Here is a 23,273-nt window from a genome sequence, read left to right as displayed (position 1 = left end):
AGGCGATCTGCCTCTGTGTATCTATGTAGATCCTCATACCTCATCTCCATGAAGCGCTCCGAAGCCCTTCTATCCGTACCATGGAGCGCTGCACTGCAAAGTGATTTAGAAACAGGTAAAAAAGATCTCCTGACTCTTCACCTAAGGGCTGTTAAGTGGGAACTTCAGTTCCAGTTCATCTTTATTGAATCCAGCTCCAGAGCCTAGTGTGGGATGAATGCATTTTACAAATAAAGATCAGCAGTGAATGGCCGAGCGTAGCATGTCAACGTCACTCCATAGATATTAGATGGAGAGAGGAGTCTTGTCATCATGGCATCTCTACTCATGGGCCAGGGCTACCACCAAGGCTACTCCTTTCAATCTTTTGGTTGCCTTGGCATCCTTTCTAGCCAGATTGTCTTCTCACTGGCCCACCGTGTGTTTCCCTCAACCTAACATTGTTTAAAAGAAATTGAGGGGTGGAAGAAAGAGTTCACTCACCAGAAGCAACTAACAACATCTGCACCCCCTGTCCTTGGAGTAGCTTCAGAGACACTGATGGACTCCAGAAAGCCCCCATGCAGGCTTTTATTGTAAACAAATATTATTCATTGTGTGTAGAATTATCTGATGGGTATTCATTGTGAAATGCACAGGGCCTGCCCAGATTCCCCCTCTGCGGGTTGACAGAGTGCAGCCATGTTCTAGCTGGCCGCGGGCATGCTGGAAGGCCACTGGACGGATAAGTGTGTGGACGATTCATGGCTGCGGACCGCGTTCCGGCTTGCACCGGTAGAGTCATCCTGCTGTTGGACCCGGGTCCTGGTGATCGTCAGCTCTGCTTTCTTTTGGAGGCATCTGTCCTCCAGGTGTCTAGTTTTCAGTAAAGGTGCCTCCACTATGAAAATCTCTTGGTAACCATGCAGGACTCCAGGGACACAGACACTAGACCTTGGTAAAGATATTGGACATGCCACGGGAGGGCTCCGAGAAGAGAGACAGGGTCTCTGAGTCAGTCTCACTCGATGGCCGAAGACTGTCTTCTGATGGCTCAGTGTCTCGCTGCTTCAGCACCAACTCTAGCCGGCAGCACCTCTCTCGAACCTGTGGGTGAGAAGAACAAGACACCTCAGACACTTCACAAGTTGTCATCACCCATCGCACTGTATCCTGTCCCTAAACAACTCCACACTGAACCTCAAAGAATCTTCTGACACTAGGTGGGCCTTGGCAGATCCTCTGCGGCTTTATCTGCTTTCATTGCAACCTTTGAGATAGGTGACCCCAACTATAAGCAGTTCAGAACCCTGTGTCTCTGCACTCTACAGCCACAGACCATTCTCTCCCAAATATTTTAAGCGCAGACAAGAACTTCCCTGCCTCTGTCCACTGCTTCTCTGGTGATATAAGATGCCTGACTCTGTGAGAGCAACTCATCTTCTAAGGCAAATAATGTGTTACTGCAGAGAAAAGACACATCAACCTCAGGGCAAGACACATCCATCTCAACACACACTGACCTAGGCATCTTCTAAGGCACAGTATGTGTTCCTCCAGAGGTGACACATACCCATCTCAACACACACTGACCTAGGCATCTTCTAAGGCACAGAATGTGTTCCTCCAGAGGTGAGACACGTCCATCTCAACACACACTGACCTAGGTATCTTCTAAGGCACAGAATGTGTTCCTCCAGAGGTGATACATACCCATCTCAACACACACTGACGTAGGCCTCTTCTAAGGCACAGAATGTGTTCCTCCAGAGGTGACACATACCCATCTCAACACAAACTGACCTAGGCATCTTCTAAGGCACATAATGTGTTCCTCCAGAGGTGACACATACCCATCTCAACACACACTGACCTAGGCATCTTCTATGGCACAGAATGTGTTCCTCCAGAGGTGAGACACGTCCATCTCAACACACACTGACCTAGGCATCTTCTAAGGCACAGAATGTGTTCCTCCAGAGGTGAGACACGTCCATCTCAACACACACTGACCCAGGCATCTTCTAAGGCACTGAATTTATTCCTCCAAATTATTACAGTCAAACTTTCAGCACAAAGTAATAAAATTACATAAACCAATACTGTACAAAACAAATACATTCTTACAACAGAACACTGTAGAAAAAAAGAAAAATGGCACTGCAAATCAACCCCTACACGTACTGCTGTTTACCCAACCCCTTCCCTGATTTGCCCGGCGTTCCATCGCGTGATGGGTTGCCACATCTCCCCACCCAATCTTTTCGCCCTAATATCCTTCCTCTCATATATCGCTTTCTCCAGATTATATGAGGCTAGTAACCTTGCAATCCAAGTTTGAAATGTTGGGGGTATCTTATCTAGCCACGTCCGTGCAATGCTAATTCGGAATACAGCTGCCACCAAAAACAAAAACTCTGTTGGGCCATCTTCACCCTCAGTCTTAACCCCCAGCAGTATCAATTCATCACTTAGTTTAGTCTTAATGTCCAATGAGCTCTCCAAAAAGTCTTCAATGGTCCTTTTCAAGGTGTACAGTTGTGGGCATTGTGCAAACATATGTAATATGTCAGCTTCAGTTGTATTACATTTAGGGCAAGTTATACCTTCCACCCCGCCCCACTCCGCTATTCTTGCCGGCGTATGGTAGAGGCAGAATAGTGTTTTATAATGCTGTGACTGCAGCATCGCCGAACACAACACTGATCTTCCTAAGTCTAGAGACTTCTGAAATCCATCCGGGGTGGTCCCCACTTTTTCTACCCACTTCTTTGAGAATTTTTCTCTATCATCCTTTTTGAAGACATACAGTTCTGCATACAGCTGACGAATCGTACAATGTTTACTTTGTTCTACGTAATCCAATAACCTGCAATGTTTAAATCCTAGCGGGCCTCCCTTTTTATCCCTCAGGTATCTCCTCACCTGTAAATACTTAAAAAAAGTGTTAGTGGGTATTTCAAATCTCCTTTGTAGTTCCTCGAATTGTATTACCCTCCCTTCTGTATCCAAGAGGTCTCTTATTTTCCTGATGCCCCTGGCGTTCCATATCCTCATGGTTCCATCCCTAAAGATATCCCCCGGGAGTGTTTCATTAGATAATAATCTAGTGTATCTGCTAAATCTGCAAACTCCCAATTTTTTTCCTACCCCCTTCCAAATCCTATATGCAGCTTTTAGGGTTTTAAACCTAGTATGTTTAAGAAGTCTATAATCTATTGTATTCAGAAACCCGTCAACCGCGGCCTCCCCCAGCGCAGTTCTATACACATTTGTAAAGCCAGTCCCACCACCTATTAATCCCTAAAAGTATTGCAAAGCTGCAGCCCAATAATAAAGTTTAAAATCCGGTGCACCCCAACCCCCTTTTTCTCGTGTAAGTGTCATATGCCTGTAAGCCCTCCTAGTTTTCCCTTGTGCCCACACCAGTCGATTAAGATTTGCTTCTAACTTAGTGAACCAAAATTGTTCAAAGAAAAGAGGGATGGCCCTAAACATGTAAAGAAATTTCGGGAGTTTAACCATTTTAATTACGTTTATGCACCCCATTAACGTCAAATGTAGATTGTATATTCTTTCTGTGTTGTTTTTTACCTTAACTAATAATGGTTCCATGTTTATCTTCACTAATTCCTCCAAGTCCGCCGTCACCCTTACACCCAGATACACTGCCTCCTTCACCACTCTGGGATCTGAATAGGCTGTATATTTATTCAAGATAATCTGGGTTTTCCCCTTATTTATCGAGTACCCTGACAGACCCCCGAAATCTGCTGCCTCCTGCTCTATTTCTCTTATAGCCCTCCCTGGTTCCATAGTTATCAATGCCACGTCGTCTGCATAGGCACATAATTTGTATTCTGCATCTTGCAGCGTAACCGGCAAGATATTATTGTTACCATTTAACCTCTTGAGCAGCGGATCTAAATATAAGGCAAAGAGTAGGGGTGATACCGGCAACCCTGCCTAGTTCCGCGTCTTATCCGCACCAGTTTAGTGGAGGTCTTATTTATTTTCACCCTTGCCGTCGGCTGCTCATATAATACCTGTATGGCACTAATATACCCTTTGCCTATGCCGAACCACTCCATAACATTCCACAAGAACTCCCAGGAGACCCTGTCGAATGCCTTCTCAGCATCGAGGAATATGGCCGCGACAGGGTCTCAGCAGCATCCATTATAGTGATGAGCTGTCTAGTGTGCTGGGTAGTCCCTTTCCCGGGGATAAAGCCATGCTGTGTCTTACTAACTAGCCCAGAAATAACTCTACTCAGTCTTTGTGCTAATGCTTTGGAATATATTTTAGCATCCGCGTTCAGGAGAGTAATAGGTCTGTATGACCCCGGATCTAATCGGGGTTTGTCTTTTTTCAAAATCACAATAATATTTGCTCCACCCCAGGACTGTGGTGCTAATCTATGTAACTGGGCCTGTCTAAAGGTCTCCAACATATCCTTTCCAAGCCTATCCCAAAACGTTTTATAGAACGCAGCTGGTATTTGGTCTGGCCCTGTAGCCTTCCCCCCTGGTAGATTGGTCACTGCCATTTTAACCTCCTGCAGTGATAAAGGTAGATCTAGTTTGTCTCTTCCTACACTGCCCAATTTCTCATGTGATATCCCTGCCAAGTAATCCCTACTCTCTACTCCTATATCATCCACATTATGGTCATACAGTTTCTCGTAGAACTCCCTGAATACCTCCTGGACCTCTTCTGTTTTATTGACGATTTCCCCTGCGTTGTTTCTGATTTCTTTAATTTCGCCTGCTGCCAGGTTTTGTCTAATTCTGATAGCCAGTAGGTGTCCTACCCTCTCGCTATACTCATAGCACTTTTCCTTCTTAGCAAGATAATTCCCTGCTGCCTTCTCCGCCAAAGCTTCCCCTGCCTCTGCTTTCTTAACTTCAATCTCCAATAAAAGCCCCTCTATGTCTATTGCATTTTGTTTTGCCACTGCTATATTCAGTTGCTCTTCTAATCTGTCCATTTATTTTATCCAGCTATCCAGCCTTGTTCTCTCCCTCTTGCTCCTCTTTAGAGTATAGCTCAGGGTTTCCCCCCTTATCCCAGCCTTAAATGTGTCCCAAACCGTGTTAGCTGGAGCAGAGCCTCTATTAATTTCCCAAAACTGTACAATCCATTCGTTCATTCTGTTGATATACCCTTCTTCTTTCAGCAATCTTCTCTCAAATGACCAGATATTGGGATTGGGTCTCTCTCTATTCAATCTCGGCAGGGTCAGTACCAATATATTGTGGTCCGAGATCAGTCTAGGCAACCGTTCTATCTGGGTCCCGTTTAGTTTATCGTTAGACACTAGGACACAATCTAGCCTAGCAACCGTTCTGTGTGGTGCTGAGTAAAAAGTGCTCCCTGACCCAAATGGATTGTATTTAGCCCATACATCTGACAGAGCATTATTCTGCATCAAATTATTTACTGCATTACGCATTTTCCTTTTCTGCCCATCATATCTCCCCCCTCCTATTTTCCCCAGCCCGTACAGTCCATTAATATTAAAATTGACGCAGAAAATTACCGGCTCTATCCAGAGTGCAAGTTCCTGTCTAGCCATTCAAACATTTCAGGGTTATCAACATTTGGACCATATACAGATACAATTGTTAAATTGCCAGCATTGGTTTCCACCTCCACTATAATCCATCTCCCCTCAGGGTCCTCCTTTTCTCTTCTGAGTTTAATAACCCCTTTCTTCGCTAAGATAGCCACTCCTTTTGTTCTTGTATCCTGACTTGTATTAGCCAATAGCTCGTATCCCATCTGTTCCAGTCTAAATTTTTCTTTTCCCACAATATGCGTCTCCTGTAGACAAATCACATCTAATCTTAGCAATCTGAACAGGGATGCCGCCTTCTGCCTTTTTCCTCCATCATTTAACCCACATATATTCACTGTCGCCACCTTTAACGCCATATTCCGTTGCAAGTTTTTCCCATGCACTTTGCCCACTTATTCCGTTCTGTTACATATCTTAGAAGCTTCAACATCTCCTTCCAATTTGTCCTTTTGTGCTGTTTTTCCCGCCTTACCAAGTCCTTCCCCTCCCCCCTCCCCCCCACCCCCTTCCACCCACAACTACCCCTCCCCCCTTACACAGGCAAATAGGTCAATCCTGACCTATGTGTGGCTGCTTGCATTGTAGTGTCGCCCTCCCTCTCCCTCCCAGTTGTCCATAGTAGATAGTCCATAAACCATGATCCTTATCCAGTTCCACGTGGCTACTCTAGTCCTACAGCATTACTAATCTTCCTTACTTCCCCCTACGTTGCTCCGTTAGCTCTTCGAGGTACTCCCCTGCTTTTACCTCAGAGAAAAACATCCTCGTGCGGCCACCGTTAATGATCTTAAGTTTTGCCAGGAACATCAAATATGCTTCTGTGCCTTGTTGCCGAAAAGGGGCAATTAATTGTCTTAGGCGCCAGCGCCTCTCTACAGTAACATGACAAAAGTCAGGCCTCGCAAAAAATGTAACCCCCTCAACTGTTCTCTTAGAGTCCGACCTGGCTTTTTCAATCACCTCCTGCCTTGTCAGAAAGTTGCCAAAAAACGCAAGCATCGCCCTGGGCAGAGTATCCTGGTTCCCTCCTTGCCTTCTTTTAATTGTCAATGAAAACCTGTGGGCCCTTTGTACCTCCTCTTCCCATTGCCACTTAGCCTCCGGAAAGGCGCCCCTTAGTAGCCTAATCACATATCCCCTTGCGTCCTGCCCTTCCACCCCTTCCTCGAGCCCCTCACGTTATTCCGTCTCTGACGGTTCTCAAAGTCCTCCACTTTCCTATGCAGATCTTCCACAATCTTTGTCTGTTCCATCTTAAATTTTTGCCAGTCTGTTACTTCATCCTCCAATCTTCCCGTCCTTTCCTCTACCAGCTCCACTCTCCCCTCCACTTCCTCATACTTCTTGTTCATCTTCCTTATGGAGGCTTGTATCTTTTTTGTATCATGCCTAGCTCTGCGGCTTTCTGCCCTAGCATCTCCCTGTTTTTGCTTTAGCATATTGACTAATAAATCCAGAGTAGCGTGATTCCCCATCCCATCCTCCTCACTTGCAAAATCCTTCCCATGTGCCCCTTGCATACCTTCTTGAAAAGTACCTGCTGTGGCAGATTAATCCCATAGAAGTTTTTTGTTTGTTTTTGCGAAGGAACAACGTTTCGCAGCTGACTTTTTCTTCTTCTGCGCATTTATTGCCCCAGAGTCGGTGCTTTCTTCCTCCTCCTCCGATGATAAATCTGTTGTCCCCAACTCTTCTCCCTCACTGGATGAGTCTGTCCCCTCATTAACTGAGAAGAATTTGTCCCCTTCACGTTCCCTCTGTAAGTCTAGGCTCGCCAGACTTCCCCAATTCGCGTCCGGTTTCATCCTCAAATCATTACTGATCTCAGCTTCTACCTGTAACAAGGCATCCATCATTAGGGCATTATTCATCCCTTCCACCTCCGTGTCAACTCCGCCGCTTATTGTGGTGGTGGTCCTAGACTCCTTTTGCGTTGGCCCTCCATTTTCTTTCACTTCTTGGGGTTTCTTCTCCCCCGTGCATGATGCTGTATCAGGAGCCGCCTCAGCTGCTCGATCCGCAACCGTATCCGTCTTCCTTGTCACTCCGCTCTGCTCCACGCTGGGCGTGCTCTCTCCTGCGAGCCTCTGTGGGTGCTTGGCAACCCTGATATTACTCTCCACGAGGACGGCCTGCTCCGCGCTGCTGCCGGCGGAGCACACGCCACTGCTCCCCGGAGGTCCGCCAGTCCGCTCCGCAGTCTGCTCTACATCCCCTCCGGTAGAACTCTTCCTGCTGCCGTCGACTCCACCCGTTACTCCTATCAGCCGCTGCTCCTCGGTATTGTCAGCAGAGCCCGCTCCGGTGCCCTCAGCAGGTCCGCCAGACAGAGCCGATATGGATCGCTTAGCAAACACTTCTGACAAGGTAGGCTGTCTCAGCGCTGCGTCCTTGTCCTTGTCTTTGCTCGATAAGCCGACATTTTTGGTGCTCTCTTTGCTCTCTCTGCCAACTGCTGAGTTTAATGCTTCTCCTTGCAGCGGTTCACTTCGTGTCGCTCCAGCATGTGCCTTCAGTTCTGCCTTCTTCTCTCTCTCAATCTTCCGTTGCTGCACCTTCTGAGTTGCGCTTAATGCTGGAGCAGTTATCCTGCCTGGTAGCGGGACTTTCGGGATGGCCCCCGGCCCGCTGACCTCCTTTGAACGCGACGACATTCTTCTCTTCTCCCCGCTGCAATCGCCTCTCCAGCGTTTAATCTGTGCCATTCTCCAGAGCCTCAGAACTGCCCAGTGTATTAGCCACATAGCCACGTAGCTTCACAACATCTCTTTCGTTACTGAAATCCTGCTCTAACCCCGGGACAGGAGAGGGAGTAAAATGCGACTACTCCCTACAATGCACTAGCGGCCATCTTGCCTACACCCCTGACCCAGGTATCTTCTAAGGCACAGAATGTGTTCCTCCAGAGGTGAGACACGTCTATCTCAACACACAATGACCTAGGTATCTTCTAAGGCACAGAATGTGTTCCTCCAGAGGTGAGACACGTCCATCTCAACATACACTGACCTAGGTATCTTCTAAGGCACAGAATGTGTTCCTCCAGAGGTGAGATACGTCCATCTCAACACACACTGACCTAGGCATCTTCTAAGGCACAGAATGTGTTCCTCCAGAGGTGAGACACGTCCATCTCAACACACACTGACCTAGGCATATTCTAAGGCACTGAATGTGTTCCTCCAGAGGTGAGACACGTCCATCTCAACACACACTGACCTAGGCATCTTCTAAGGCACAGAATGTGTTCCTCCAGAGGTGAGACACGTCAATCTCAACACACACTGACCCAGGCATCTTCTAAGGCACAGAATGTGTTCCTCCAGAGGTGAGATACGTCCATCTCAACACACACTGACCCAGGCATCTTCTAAGGCACTGAATATGTTCCTCCAGAGGTGAGACACGTCCATCTCAACATACACTGACCTAGGTATCTTCTAAGGCACAGAATGTGTACCTCCAGAGGTGAGACACGTCCATCTCAACACACACTGATTTACGCATCTTCTAAGGCACAGAGTGTGTTACTGCAGAGACGAGAGCATCCATCTCAACACACACTGACCCAGGCATGTCCTAAGGCACAGAGTGTGTTACCGCAGAGACACAATGCATCCATCTCAACACACAGTAGACTAGGCATCTTCTAAGGCACAGAATGTGTTCCTCGTCCATCTCAAACACACAATACACTAGGCATCTTCTAAGCCAAAGAATGCTTTATAGCAGAGGTGAGACACATCCATCTCAACACATTATACTAGGCATCTTCTAAGGCACAGAGTGTGTTACTGCAGAGACCAGACGGATCCATCTCAACACACACTAGACTAGGCATCTTCTCTGTGAGATATAAGCATGCACCCATCAGCTGGCAGCTGAGTTGTGTTCTGCATATAGAAGGGTAACTTGTGCGGATGGGACAGGAGCGCCAGCTCTAGGAATGACCTCTGCATAGTAGGGTCACTTGTGTAGATGGGTCAGGAGTACCAGCTTTAGGAGTGACCTCTGCTCATAGTAGGGTGACTTGTGTATATGGGTCAGGAGCACCAGCTTTAGGAGTGACCTCTGCTCATAGTAGGGTGACTTGTGTATATGGGTCAGGAGCACCAGCTTTAGGAGTGACCTCTGCTCATAGTAGGATCACTTGTGTATATGGGTCAGGAGCACCAGCTTTAGGAGTGACCTCTGCTCATAGTAGGGTGACTTGTGCGGATGGGACAGGAGCGCCAGCTCTAGGAATGACCTCTGCATAGTAGGGTCACTTGTGTAGATGGGTCAGGAGTACCAGCTTTAGGAGTGACCTCTGCTCATAGTAGGGTGACTTGTGTATATGGGTCAGGACCACCAGCTTTAGGAGTGACCTCGGCTCATAGTAGGGTGACTTGTGTATATGGGTCAGGAGCACCAGCTTTAGGAGTGACCTCTGCATAGTAGGGTCACTTGTGTAGATGGGTCAGGAGCACCAGCTTTAGGAGTGACCTCTGCATAGTAGGGTCACTTGTGTAGATGGGTCAGGAGCACCAGCTTTAGGAGTGACCTCTGCTCATAGTAGGGTGACTTGTGCGGATGGGACAGGAGCGCCAGCTCTAGGAATGACCTCCGCATAGTAGGATCACTTGTGTAGATGGGTCAGGAGCACCAGCTTTAGGAGTGACCTCTGCTCATAGTAGGGTGACTTGTGTATATGGGTCAGGAGCACCAGCTTTAGGAGTGACCTCTGCATAGTAGGGTCACTTGTGTAGATGGATCAGGAGCACCAGCTTTAGGAGTGACCTCTGCATAGTAGGGTCACTTGTGTAGATGGGTCAGGAGCACCTGCTTTAGGAGTGACCTCTGCATAGTAGGGTCACTTGTGTAGATGGGTCAGGAGCACCAGCTTTAGGAGTGACCTCTGCTCATAGTAGGGTGACTTGTGCGGATGGGACAGGAGCGTCAGCTCTAGGAATGACCTCCGCATAGTAGGGTCACTTGTGTAGATGGGTCAGGAGCACCAGCTTTAGGAGTGACCTCTGCATAGTAGGGTCACTTGTGTAGATGGGTCAGGAGCACCAGCTTTAGGAGTGACCTCTGCTCATAGTAGGGTGACTTGTGCGGATGGGACAGGAGCGCCAGCTCTAGGAATGACCTCCGCATAGTAGGGTCACTTGTGTAGATGGGTCAGGAGCACCAGCTTTAGGAGTGACCTCTGCATAGTAGGGACACTTGTGTAGATGGGTCAGGAGCACCAGCTTTAGGAGTGACCTCTGCTCATAGTAGGGTGACTTGTGCGGATGGGACAGGAGCGCCAGCTCTAGGAATGACCTCCGCATAGTAGGGTCACTTGTGTAGATGGGTCAGGAGCACCAGCTTTAGGAGTGACCTCTGCATAGTAGGGTCACTTGTGCGGATGGGTCAGGAGCACCAGCTTTAGGAGTGACCTCTGCTCATAGTAGGGTGACTTGTGCGGATGGGACAGGAGCGCCAGCTCTAGGAATGACCTCCGCATAGTAGGATCACTTGTGTAGATGGGTCAGGAGCACCAGCTTTAGGAGTGACCTCTGCTCATAGTAGGGTGACTTGTGTATATGGGTCAGGAGCACCAGCTTTAGGAGTGACCTCTGCATAGTAGGGTCACTTGTGTAGATGGGTCAGGAGCACCAGCTTTAGGAGTGACCTCTGCATAGTAGGGTCACTTGTGTAGATGGGTCAGGAGCACCTGCTTTAGGAGTGACCTCTGCATAGTAGGGTCACTTGTGTAGATGGGTCAGGAGCACCAGCTTTAGGAGTGACCTCTGCTCATAGTAGGGTGACTTGTGCGGATGGGACAGGAGCGCCAGCTCTAGGAATGACCTCCGCATAGTAGGGTCACTTGTGTAGATGGGTCAGGAGCACCAGCTTTAGGAGTGACCTCTGCATAGTAGGGTCACTTGTGTAGATGGGTCAGGAGCACCAGCTTTAGGAGTGACCTCTGCTCATAGTAGGGTGACTTGTGCGGATGGGACAGGAGCGCCAGCTCTAGTAATGACCTCCGCATAGTAGGGTCACTTGTGTAGATGGGTCAGGAGCACCAGCTTTAGGAGTGACCTCTGCATAGTAGGGTCACTTGTGTAGATCGGTCAGGAGCACCAGCTTTAGGAGTGACCTCTGCTCATAGTAGGGTGACTTGTGCGGATGGGACAGGAGCGCCAGCTCTAGGAATGACCTCCGCATAGTAGGGTCACTTGTGTAGATGGGTCAGGAGCACCAGCTTTAGGAGTGACCTCTGCATAGTAGGGTCACTTGTGTAGATGGGTCAGGAGCACCAGCTTTAGGAGTGACCTCTGCATAGTAGGGTCACTTGTGTAGATGGGTCAGGAGCACCTGCTTTAGGAATGACCTCCGCATAGTAGGGTCACTTGTGTAGATGGGTCAGGAGCACCAGCTTTAGGAGTGACCTCTGCATAGTAGGGTCACTTGTGTAGATGGGTCAGGAGCACCAGCTTTAGGAGTGACCTCTGCATAGTAGGGTCACTTGTGTAGATGGGTCAGGAGCACCTGCTTTAGGAGTGGCCTCTGCTCATGGTAGGGTCACTTGTGTAGATGGGTCAGGAGCACCAGCTTTAGGAGTGACCTCTGCTCATAGTAGGGTGACTTGTGTATATGGGTCAGGAGCACCAGCTTTAGGAGTGACCTCTGCATAGTAGGGTCACTTGTGTAGATGGGTCAGGAGCACCAGCTTTAGGAGTGACCTCTGCATAGTAGGGTCACTTGTGTAGATGGGTCAGGAGCACCTGCTTTAGGAGTGACCTCTGCATAGTAGGGTCACTTGTGTAGATGGGTCAGGAGCACCAGCTTTAGGAGTGACCTCTGCTCATAGTAGGGTGACTTGTGCGGATGGGACAGGAGCGCCAGCTCTAGGAATGACCTCCGCATAGTAGGGTCACTTGTGTAGATGGGTCAGGAGCACCAGCTTTAGGAGTGACCTCTGCATAGTAGGGTCACTTGTGTAGATGGGTCAGGAGCACCAGCTTTAGGAGTGACCTCTGCTCATAGTAGGGTGACTTGTGCGGATGGGACAGGAGCGCCAGCTCTAGGAATGACCTCCGCATAGTAGGGTCACTTGTGTAGATGGGTCAGGAGCACCAGCTTTAGGAGTGACCTCTGCATAGTAGGGTCACTTGTGTAGATCGGTCAGGAGCACCAGCTTTAGGAGTGACCTCTGCTCATAGTAGGGTGACTTGTGCGGATGGGACAGGAGCGCCAGCTCTAGGAATGACCTCCGCATAGTAGGGTCACTTGTGTAGATGGGTCAGGAGCACCAGCTTTAGGAGTGACCTCTGCATAGTAGGGTCACTTGTGTAGATGGGTCAGGAGCACCAGCTTTAGGAGTGACCTCTGCATAGTAGGGTCACTTGTGTAGATGGGTCAGGAGCACCTGCTTTAGGAATGACCTCCGCATAGTAGGGTCACTTGTGTAGATGGGTCAGGAGCACCAGCTTTAGGAGTGACCTCTGCATAGTAGGGTCACTTGTGTAGATGGGTCAGGAGCACCAGCTTTAGGAGTGACCTCTGCATAGTAGGGTCACTTGTGTAGATGGGTCAGGAGCACCTGCTTTAGGAGTGGCCTCTGCTCATGGTAGGGTCACTTGTGTAGATGGGTCAGGAGCACCAGCTTTAGGAGTGACCTCTGCTCATAGTAGGGTGACTTGTGTATATGGGTCAGGAGCACCAGCTTTAGGAGTGACCTCTGCATAGTAGGGTCACTTGTGTAGATGGGTCAGGAGCACCAGCTTTAGGAGTGACCTCTGCATAGTAGGGTCACTTGTGTAGATGGGTCAGGAGCACCTGCTTTAGGAGTGACCTCTGCTCATGGTAGGGTCACTTGTGTAGATGGGTCAGGAGCACCAGCTTTAGGAGTGACCTCTGCTCATAGTAGGATCACTTGTGCAGATGGGTCAGGAGCACCAGCTTTAGGAGTGACCTCTGCTCATAGTAGGGTGACTTGTGTAGGTAGGACAGGAACACCAGCTTTAGGAGTCACCTCCGCATAGTAGTGTGAACCATGGAGGTAGGGCATAGCCTCTGTGAATGCAAAATGGCACATGAAGAAGATTGCGAATCAATATTCGAGAGAGGCGTGTACAGGACATCCATCCCACATTCCGACTCCTTATTTATGTATTCATGTTTTTTTCGATAGAATCTCAGACATAAAACATTCATATTTACCACCAATTGAAATGAGGGGGTCGCTCTTTGCAAGCGGGCAGGGGTCCACAGGGAGCCGCCCCCTCGGTGAATGTGGACAATGGCATGTTCCGGCGCAGGCAGTGGTCGCTGGGGCTTCTGTCTACTCCTAAAACATGGTTGTTGTGCTTCTTGTCTTTTTTAAGTGCAGTCTTCTAGTCAATCCATGAACCATCAGAGTCTGGATTCAGGGTGGGGAGGAACCATCCACTCTCCAATCCCCAACCACAGAAGGAGGTGTGGGGGGGTGACCAGAACACCCTCCTCCCTAAAGAGATCTAACCATGCAAGCGTCTACACAATGTGCTGGAAGCCAGGGTGATGTATTGAATCACCCTCATACTTTGCAGGTGAGGACCCTGTGATACCGTTCAATGCTGGCCAACTGGCCATACAGCCCATGTGTCCAGGCGGTGGCCGTGCAAGAGAAGGATCAGGCAGGCTTGGTCCAGCTCACTGAAGCTCTAGCCATACACAGGTCCACCGCAATGTACCGGCCGCCCTCTTCCAAAGCTTAGTCAGGGATGACCCTGCCTTTCTTCACAATATTTGAGCGGGTTGCTAGTAAAGCGCCTTGACCTGTGGAGCGGTGGGGACACTACAGTGCGTCCATACTAACTGGTGAATGCAAGCCTCACATCACACTTCTAATCCTGATGGAAGGAGCAGCTATGAAGCCAGACAACAAGAAATGCTGAATAGCTGTGGGTTTGAAAAGGAAACTCATCTGAATCATTGCAAGGTCTTTTATCTAGCGCGAACTTGACCCACAGGTATCAGGTATCAGGTATCAGAGCGCTTTACATGAGCACCGGGTTGTTACACAAGGACACATTCATTTTTTTTAGGCACTGGGAGATTTAGTGATTTGCCCAGAATCACAGGATGTTGAGCGTCGTTGCCGAGACTTGAACCCAGTTCTCCAGATTTGAGGTAGACTGCCCTAGCCATTAGGCCACATCCTCTCCCCATCTCCTACCTCTGAAGTCGTCAAAAACACCTCATCCGTTCTATTTCCAAACGAAGGACTTGGCAGGTAACGAGTTCTTCTCTAAGGAGAGCATTCGGGAAAGAATTATTAAGGAATACTTTTTGGGAGCAGCGTGCTGAGTAGGGCAGCGTCGCGTGACAGCGCTTGTCCCTTCCTTTACAGAAGCGATGGAGCCAGGCCAGGTATATCAGGAAACAAATGCACCTAGAATTCAAGATGTGCCCGAGTCTATGAGACTCTAGCTCGATGGATGCAGGAGAACTGGTTCATAGGGATAAAAGAGAAAGAAGACAGAGGTAAGAGGGACAGAGGTGACTCTGGAGAAAAGAACCCCATGAAGTCTCCTCCCTCTGGTTGTCCCCAAAGCTTTGAGTGTGGAGAATAGGGCCGAAATGCCTATGTATTTCTAAATAAAAAGCTTCTGGCACCAATGGATGCAAGCCAGATCAGAATCCTTGGCTTGGCTCGAATATTGAACTCTGTTTGTTTTTAGACCGGAACGGCATCAGATCCCCCATCATCTCATGCCCTAGAAAGAGCTCACCAACAGGAGGCTCCACACCTGTGCCCACGAGACCATACTTTCAAGCCAGCAATCAGTCAGGATTTTGAAAGCGCGGCTTATTGCCCGATGGGGTATCCAGGCGCTCGCAGGTCCCAGAGGCTGATTCGAGCAGCCAGGTCTTGAGGGCCATTCGGAATTCTGGGGGTGAGGTGATGGTCCGGGGTGCGTGGTGGGGAGGCTGTTCCAGTTGTTTGCTGCGGTGTGGGAGAAGGAGCGTCCTCCACTTCTGCTTCGATGGATGCGGGGTGTATGGGCAAGTGAAAGGGAGGTGGAGCGCAGTATACAGGAAGAGCCTCTAGACCTGGCTCTTTGGGTGAGGCAAAGCTGCACGTAACCCTCCCCCCGCCCAGCGCTTTGAGACCCTCGCTGGTGTGCAGTGCGCTTCACAAATGCCTGATTGATTGAATGGTTGGTGGCAGTTCAGGCGGTGGTTAATGTAGGCGGGTCCTTGGTTGTTTAGAGCCGTGTATGAGCGCGTCAGCAGTTTGAATTTGCATGGCTTCAGTACGGGGAGCCAGTGGAGTTTCCTGAAGTGGGGCGTGATGTGGGTTTATCAAGGAAGGCTGAGGTTGAGTCTGGCTGTGTTGTACTGCATGCTCTGAAAGTCTCTGTTGAAAGTGTGCAGCGATTCCTACATAGAGGCATTTCCATAGTCCAGTCACATGGTGATGAGGGCTTGTGTCACGGTGTGTCTTGTTTGTACAGGTAGCCACTTGAAGATCTTACGTAGCATGCGCAGAGTAAGGAAGCAGACAGAGAATACGGCATTGATCTGTGATTTCATGGTGAGCTTGTTGTCCGTGATGATCCTGAGGTTTCTAGCCTAGTTGGAAGGAGTGGGTGCAGGTCCTAGGTCTGATGGCCACCAGGAGTCGTTTCATGTGTTACTGCTGTTGCCTAACATCAGTACTTCTGTCTTGTCTGGGTTCAGCTACAGGCAGTTGTTCTTCATCCAGTCGGCGATGTATGTCCTGCTTCTGTGCATGTTGGTTCTGGTGGTGGTGGGGTCGTTGGTGAGTGAGAGGATGAGTTGGGTGTTATCTGCGTAGGAAATTATGTTGAGACCTTGGGATCTGATGATGTTGGCCAGCGAGGTCATGTATGCACTGAAGAGCGTGGGGCTGAGGAGTGAGCACTGGGGGGACACCTTAGGTGGGTTTAGAGGTCAAATATGGCAAGTGTATCGTCTTGTTTCTTCAGGTGAGTGCGTCCCCTTGGATGCTGGTGTGGTGGAGTCTTTTGGACAGTGTGTGTGGGATACAGTGCCAAAGGCTTCCGAGAGGTCACGGAGGATCAAAGCAGTGGTTTCTTCTCAGTCAAGGAGGGTTCGGATGTCGAAAGTGAGTGCGATCAGGGTGGTATTGGTGCTGTGATCGCTGCTGAAGCTGGATTGGGAGGCGTCGAGTAGCGGGTTCTGCTCCAGGTGTGTCATGAGCTGATTGTTGATTGTCTTTTCGAGTACCTTCGCTGGGAACGGGAGCAGAAAATCTAGGACTTGGTACGCTTAAAATCAAACAACAGATACTATAGCCAGCGTAGTATTGACAGAGATTTTAAAAGAATACAGACAAAAGTATTTCAGGATTAGAGCCATTGGACCTTCTAAGCCAAGTTAACAGAAATGATTAAAACAAGGTAAAGTTAGATCAATTAAGTTTAGCACCTTAGAGCACGAGGAGACGTGACCTGAGTTAGGGAAAAAGGGGAATCAAGTGCACGGTGCAAACTAGTGAGGCTTCATGCTGCTTGGGCTCAAGCTACTTTTAATCTGAACTGGTTGGACGTCCCGTCCGCCGCTAGTTGAGCCTCACCAGTGATGGTGCCAGAGGATGGTCTTTTCAAGGCTGTGATTTGCAGACTGCGGCCGCATGGCCATGGAGAAGGCTATGCAGAGCCCTTGATGGTGTCAATGCTGGTTGACCGCTCTCCCAAAAGCTGAATGCTAAATGCTGAGCCTGTAATGTGCGCCAGGAGCTATTGTCACTCTGAAGGGGCTTCGGTGAGTGAGAGGCGAATAAGGCTTGTAAATGTACCTCGTCTTGCTAGGGTGCGTGGCGTGTTTACAGAGAAGCACAGATCTGATGCCACCCTGCAGCACCTGACACCTTTAGAGCGAAACACGGGGTGATGCAGGCGGTCGCTCCTTTGAATGGGACGCACAGCAGGTGGAGCCTTGATTATTTGCGAATAATCAAGGCTCCATCTGCTGTGCGTCCCATTCAAAGGAGGTTAATATCACTTGCCTGTTCATGGCTTTTTCCAGGCTAAGAAAGGAATGTATGCAGGCTGTCTGCCCTCATCTTCAAAGTACTAGTTGCCTTTGCTAGCCATGTTTGCCAGGGAGATACCTCTTTGTCAACAATTGTTTTCAGATTTTATTTGAGCCAGGTCTCTTGGGCTCTCAGGACCCTCAGATATTAGTTTATTAGAACCCTCTGACACCCAAGGTCTGGACTCCCAAGCCCAGATCCAGCCTCAGCCTCGTTCTTCCGGCTCGCCGGGAGGGCGAGTAAAACTTTCTTATACATCTTGATCTGGGAGTTCATCGGAAACTTGTCGAGGGCACCAGGAAGCACCAAGTGGCCGCAGTTGAGAGCCGGGATCAGTTTTGCTCTAAAAACTGTCAGCATAAGCTTGGAATGTATGGGTGACACTGTTAGACTTAGTTCTGAGGTGCCTCAGTTGGATGGCTGGTTGGGCCCTTTCTGAGAACCAGACTCCAAGGTAGCTATAAGCTGGGGCTGTCGGTATTTGTAGGTCTCCCAGCTAACAATGGATTCATTTTTATGGGGAAATTTGCTGAAAATTACAAAGTTGGTTTTGCTCCGATTCACCTGCAGTTGTTCTCCTGGTTGTCGCGGTGGAGCACAGGGAGGGCTCTCTGCAGGCCGCCTCTGGTTGGGGCCATGATTGCAGGGTCATCTACACACTGCAGGATAGAGAGACGCGGTCTTCCCAGCCTTGGTGTAACTGAACCGGCTCCTTCCAAGGCCGCTCCCAAGTCTGTGGTATAGAGATTGAGAAGGAGGGGGGCCAACACGCAGCCCTGTTTGAGCCCATTGTTGGGGGGCACCATGGTGGGCCTTGATTTTACCTGGACCCATGTCCCCTGATGTAAGGATGTGACCGCCCTAGGGAGCAGGTGCGTGATCCCCCATAGGACGAGCTTCCCTATAGCCTTCCCCGGTCCACCCTGTTGAAGGCGGTACTAAAAGCGATGAAACAGCAGAGCAAAGGGGGCTGCTTCCTCCTTACTCCTTGTGTGGATGAATGCGCCAGCGTAAGATGCTGTTATTGTTAAACCATCTGCCCTGAATCCAGGTGGATGCGGTGGGAGGATCCATTTTTCCTTTGCCCATCTATCCAGCTCCTTTAGAATGATGCGGGCACAGGCCTTGGCTTCAGGATTGTGAAGGGCCACGAGCCTATAACTTGCTGGGTTAGAGGGTCTCCCTTTTTATGAATGGGGAAGAGGATTGAGCCCCCCCCAGGAGGCTGATATTCTTGCCACGGCGAAAGCGTGTTTGAAGAGTGTCCTAGAGCTGTCACCCAGAAGCATTGCACTGTTGAGCACAGCAGCAGGAATCCCACTCAGCCCTGTGCCCCGGCATTCCTCATGTTCTTAATAGTGGCTGTTACTGTGCCTTCTACAATGGTGGGCCATGTTGGACCCAAGGGTCTGGAGCAGGGAGGGGCGAGGAAGGGACTGCTGTCACCACCCTGTCATTCGAGGATCCCTGTTCCACATGACTGACCCAGCCCCTTCCGGCCCAACCATTCTCTTTGGTCTGCCAGGTGAGAGTTATTCTTGTCTTTTTGTAGCGTCAAACTTCTGAGCCACTATGCTTCGATGTGTGTCATGTCTGTGCTGCCAAGATTTCTGCTTGTGGGCTGGCCTGAGGGCAGCGATGGAATGGCCGCCTCCTGTTGTATTACCTCTCCGCCTGGGGGCCAGGGCCCTGTGGAGAGTGTGTTTGAAAGCAGCCAGCTCCTTGAAGCGAAGAAGGGTGTGTATTGAGATTAAGGAGCTGTTGCTCATAGGTTTTCATTGGCCACTTCCAAGCTCCTCTTTGGCATCCGCCATGAGACCCCTCCCCAAAACCCTCCCCCCCAGTACCCCAGTCCTGTTATTAGGCTGGATGGGTTGCTGCCTGACCTTTCTTTCCTCTATCCCGGCTGGCTGTGTCTCCTAGTTTGCTCCACCATTTGATTCCACGGTGGACCTTGTATCGCTCTTCCCCTGTTGATTCCCCACGCAAAGGGCTGGATAGTGAGTCAGTGGAGACTCCTTGCAATGACATGGGCAGGGATGGGGTCGCTTCCGTCCCTGTGGTTGCCTCCAAAATCTTGGGACAGGGAAGCCAGCCCATGGCTAGTAAAGTAGTGCTTCCAGTGTCAGATGCAAACCCCTGGACACACTATCACTGGCTCCATTTCCAATCTAGATGGAGTATTTTCAGAGAATAATCATAAATTTAATTGGGCCATTGGAACTAGGCCTGGGCAGAGTTCACAGAGTTCCACTATCCGAAACTCAAAAAATTGAGAAAATACTCTGCCAAGCCATGCAGAGATCGATGAGCAGGGGAGTGCTTAATCTCCACCTGTTTGCATTGATTATTAGCGCCGTGTGATTGTCCCGCGCTGTAAAATGAGCGGGAACAGCATCACACGCAGCAGAAGGGGATGCTGTTTCCTTCTGCCACTTGAGTAGAAGCTCTACTTGAGCGGCAGCGTCCTCAATGCAAACGGAAGGTTTCTCACCGCGAGCGGTAGCGACGATCCGCGACCACCCGCACTGAGAAATCTCACTGGGAAGCAGTTTAAAGCTGCATTTTCCCCGCTCACACTTTCCATTGATGAGTCTGAGCGAGGAAAAAACGTTGTTCCGCTACGTAGAGCGGAGTTTTTTGGAACTATCCGAGCTCCATGGTGCCGGAGTATGAAAAACTGCAAACTCTATGAACGGAGCAGAGTTCACAGCCCAGGCCTAATGGAAACCATCAGAGTGGACACACAGACAGATCTTAGTACTGGCACATTTTGTTACTGGTTTGTCCTGAGACATATGTCTTACAGGAAAAATATGCAGCCCACATCTGTGAAGCCCCGATTCCATATTTCGCTTTAGTGAGCTGAGCCAGCAAAATATTTACTGATCAGGGCACTAACTTTTGCCAACCCTTATTGCCCAAATCTGCTAAGAATGACAAATTCACCATTTAAAAACATTGGCACATCACCTGCAGACCAATGGGCTGGTAGAAGGGTTTAATAAATAAAACTCTGAAGGTCATGTTAAGAAAAGCTGCCAGGTGGGAACGATTGGGACACGGTGTTACTGTTAGTACTGTTTACTCTACAGGGGGCTTCTACAAGGGTCTACAGATTTCTCTCCTTTAAAATTAGTTTTGGCAGACAACCGTGAATGGTAACAGACCTGGATTGAGAGGACTGGGCAGAGGAGGAAAGACAGACTATTCCTTTATTGGACTATTGCTCTTGAATAACTGGTTTTCTGCGTAACATCAGAGAGCAGCAGAACATCTTCAGATAGTTCCACATAAACATCAAGAGTAGTGAAACAGAGGGTCCCCTCCTGTCTTTAGAAGGAGGAGATAAGGCGGTAGTGTTACTTACCTCATGTGATAATAAGTTGTTGGCCAATTGGCATTGGCCTTATAAAGTCTTTGAGAAGACGGATCTGCAACGCATCGATTAGAACATTCAGGCTGAATGATGCCTCCTGAGTATGCCACGTCAATAATATTAAAGAGTGGGAGGAACCCCCAAACACTCGCATGGTGAGAACAGTAGAAACAACTCCAGCAGCAGAAGAGCACATGGTTTTGTTAGGAAAACTAGTACTTAGCGGCACTTTTTATGGTATACCCCTAACAGAGAGAGAGAGCAAACAGATTTCATGGAATTGAGGGGGAGACCAGGTCACGTGTTTCCAACCTTCCAGGGAGTTCTACCCTGGTTAAGAATAAAACTGTGACACCCTTAGGATGCAAGTTTACAATAAAACAGGAATGTGATTAAAGCAGAAACTGAGTTTGTACTTGGATTATAAATCATTGAAACATCTGATAGTGAGTGAGCATTACAGTTTTTATTGGTTTCAAAGTATGATGGTTTTGTGTGCTAATGGCAGTCCAAGCCGGGCTGTTCCCATTGGGGCAGAGTGAAGGCTGATTTGCATACGGCTGGGTCCAGACTGAGGTGGCAAGGTGAGCAAAAAAACGATGGACTGTAATGAGGCCCCGAATAATCTCTAGGGGGAGGAAATTAATTCAAGCATTCCATCTATCACTTGACCCTGGGTAGGTCACCCCCACACCGCACAGCACCGCCGGTGTGCCCGCGCCTCAGCCCAGCTGCCACTTATGCTGACAGGGGTTTGAGACCCTCACTGCTTGAACTCATGTCCTGGTACTTTTATTTCATTTTATTTACTATAATTTGTATTTGTATTTCTTGTATTACTTGCTGTGTGCTTTGCCCTTGTGCCCCCTTACTGTGCCCTTTTCTTTATTTCTGTATCCTTGCCCGTCTTCCCTTTAGTTTCCAGCCGCTGCATCCCCTGCGGCCCTACCACCGCTCTCTCATTCGCCTGTTCCCACCTCCCAGCTGCTCCTCCCTCCCACCTACCCTTCTTAATGTGGCGGCTGCGCGGCTGCACCGCTGGCGCTTTAAAGGCAAGCCCGTCTGTGCCTGTTCGCGCCTGGCCCACACCCAGCACCAAAACCCCTGCCCCCGTGACTCCCAACACCGCTAGGATGCCAACACCCTCCACGCACTCAACACCGGTCAACAACACGCATGCTGCCTGGCCACCCCGAATCGCATCCAAGGACCCTTCTCCTGTCGGAACTGCAGCTTCACCAGCACACGACCCGCCAGCCCACCGACCAGGAACATACCCAACTACCTCAACTGCATCCTTCTCAACACCCGCTCCCCCCGCAAACACGCCGTTGAACTCTGAGACCTTCTCGACTCAACCTACCCAGTTGTCGTCTTCCTGACGGAGACCTGGCTGAACCCCTCCTCGGCACCTGATATCGCCATAGCCATCCTGGAAGGCTACAAGATCTCCCGCAGGGACCACACCAATGGAGTAGGAGGAGGAATCGTCATTGTCCACAGGAACACCCTCAGAGTCTCGACCAGCACCAATGACACCCTCAGCACCGCCGAACAAATGCACTTCTAGATCTGCACCGACCCCAACACCACCCTCAGAGGAACCCTCGTCTACAGACCCCCTGAACCCCGACCACAGTTCAGCGACTCCATCAGCGACAATGTCAGCCCACACGCCCTCGCCTCCACTGACTACATCCTCCTCGGGGACCTGAACTTCCACCTCGAGAACAACAACGACACCAACTCCACCACCCTGATTGACAACCTAGCCAACCTCGGACTCAGACAACTCATCACATCACCCACTCACTCTGCCGGCCACACGCTCGACCCCATCTTCTCCACAAGCCCCCACGTCTCCTTCAACCACACCAACGAACTCCACTGGACCGACCATTGCTGCATCCACTTCACCTTCCGGAAACCCACCACGCACCAACACACCCAACAGATGCTGTGCCGCTGCTGGAGCAGAGTCACCGAAGACCAGCTAACCACCACCCTCACCCAAAGCCCACCCGCTGACCCCACCAACGCCGCCGCACTCAACCTCAGACAGTGGATCGACGACTGCACCAACACCCTCACCCACTCAAGAAATCCTCCAACAATCACACCAGCAAGAAAACCAGCTGGTTCACAGAAGACCTCCAGGCCTCCAAACAAACTTGCCAAAAGCTGGAGAAGAAGTGGCTCCGTGAAAGAACACCGGACAGCTACGCAGCCCACAAAAATGCCACCCGCAGACACCACCACCTCATCAGATCAGCCAAAAGGGCCTCCTTCAAAGACCG

At 49.7% G+C, this 23,273-nt stretch overlaps 1 protein-coding gene across 1 annotated transcript in view; it reads right to left on the bottom strand.

Moving 5' to 3' along the window:
• Window positions 1-877: 877 nt before the first annotated feature.
• LOC147729474 (uncharacterized) overlaps window positions 878-23,273 on the bottom strand; it is a 71,674-nt gene continuing 49,278 nt past the window's right edge. Inside the window, exon 3 of the mRNA XM_086958434.1 lies at window positions 878-1,086. Coding sequence (XP_086814560.1) covers window positions 928-1,086 — 159 coding nt within the window. The 3' untranslated portion in view covers window positions 878-927. The remainder of the gene's footprint in view (window positions 1,087-23,273) is intronic.

Source organism: Lissotriton vulgaris, chromosome 2_1, assembly GCF_964263255.1.
Source record: "Lissotriton vulgaris chromosome 2_1, aLisVul1.2, whole genome shotgun sequence".
Lineage (NCBI taxonomy): Eukaryota > Metazoa > Chordata > Amphibia > Caudata > Salamandridae > Lissotriton > Lissotriton vulgaris.
Note: the sequence above shows the minus strand (reverse complement) of the source record. Positions and strands in the feature narration are given on the sequence as shown.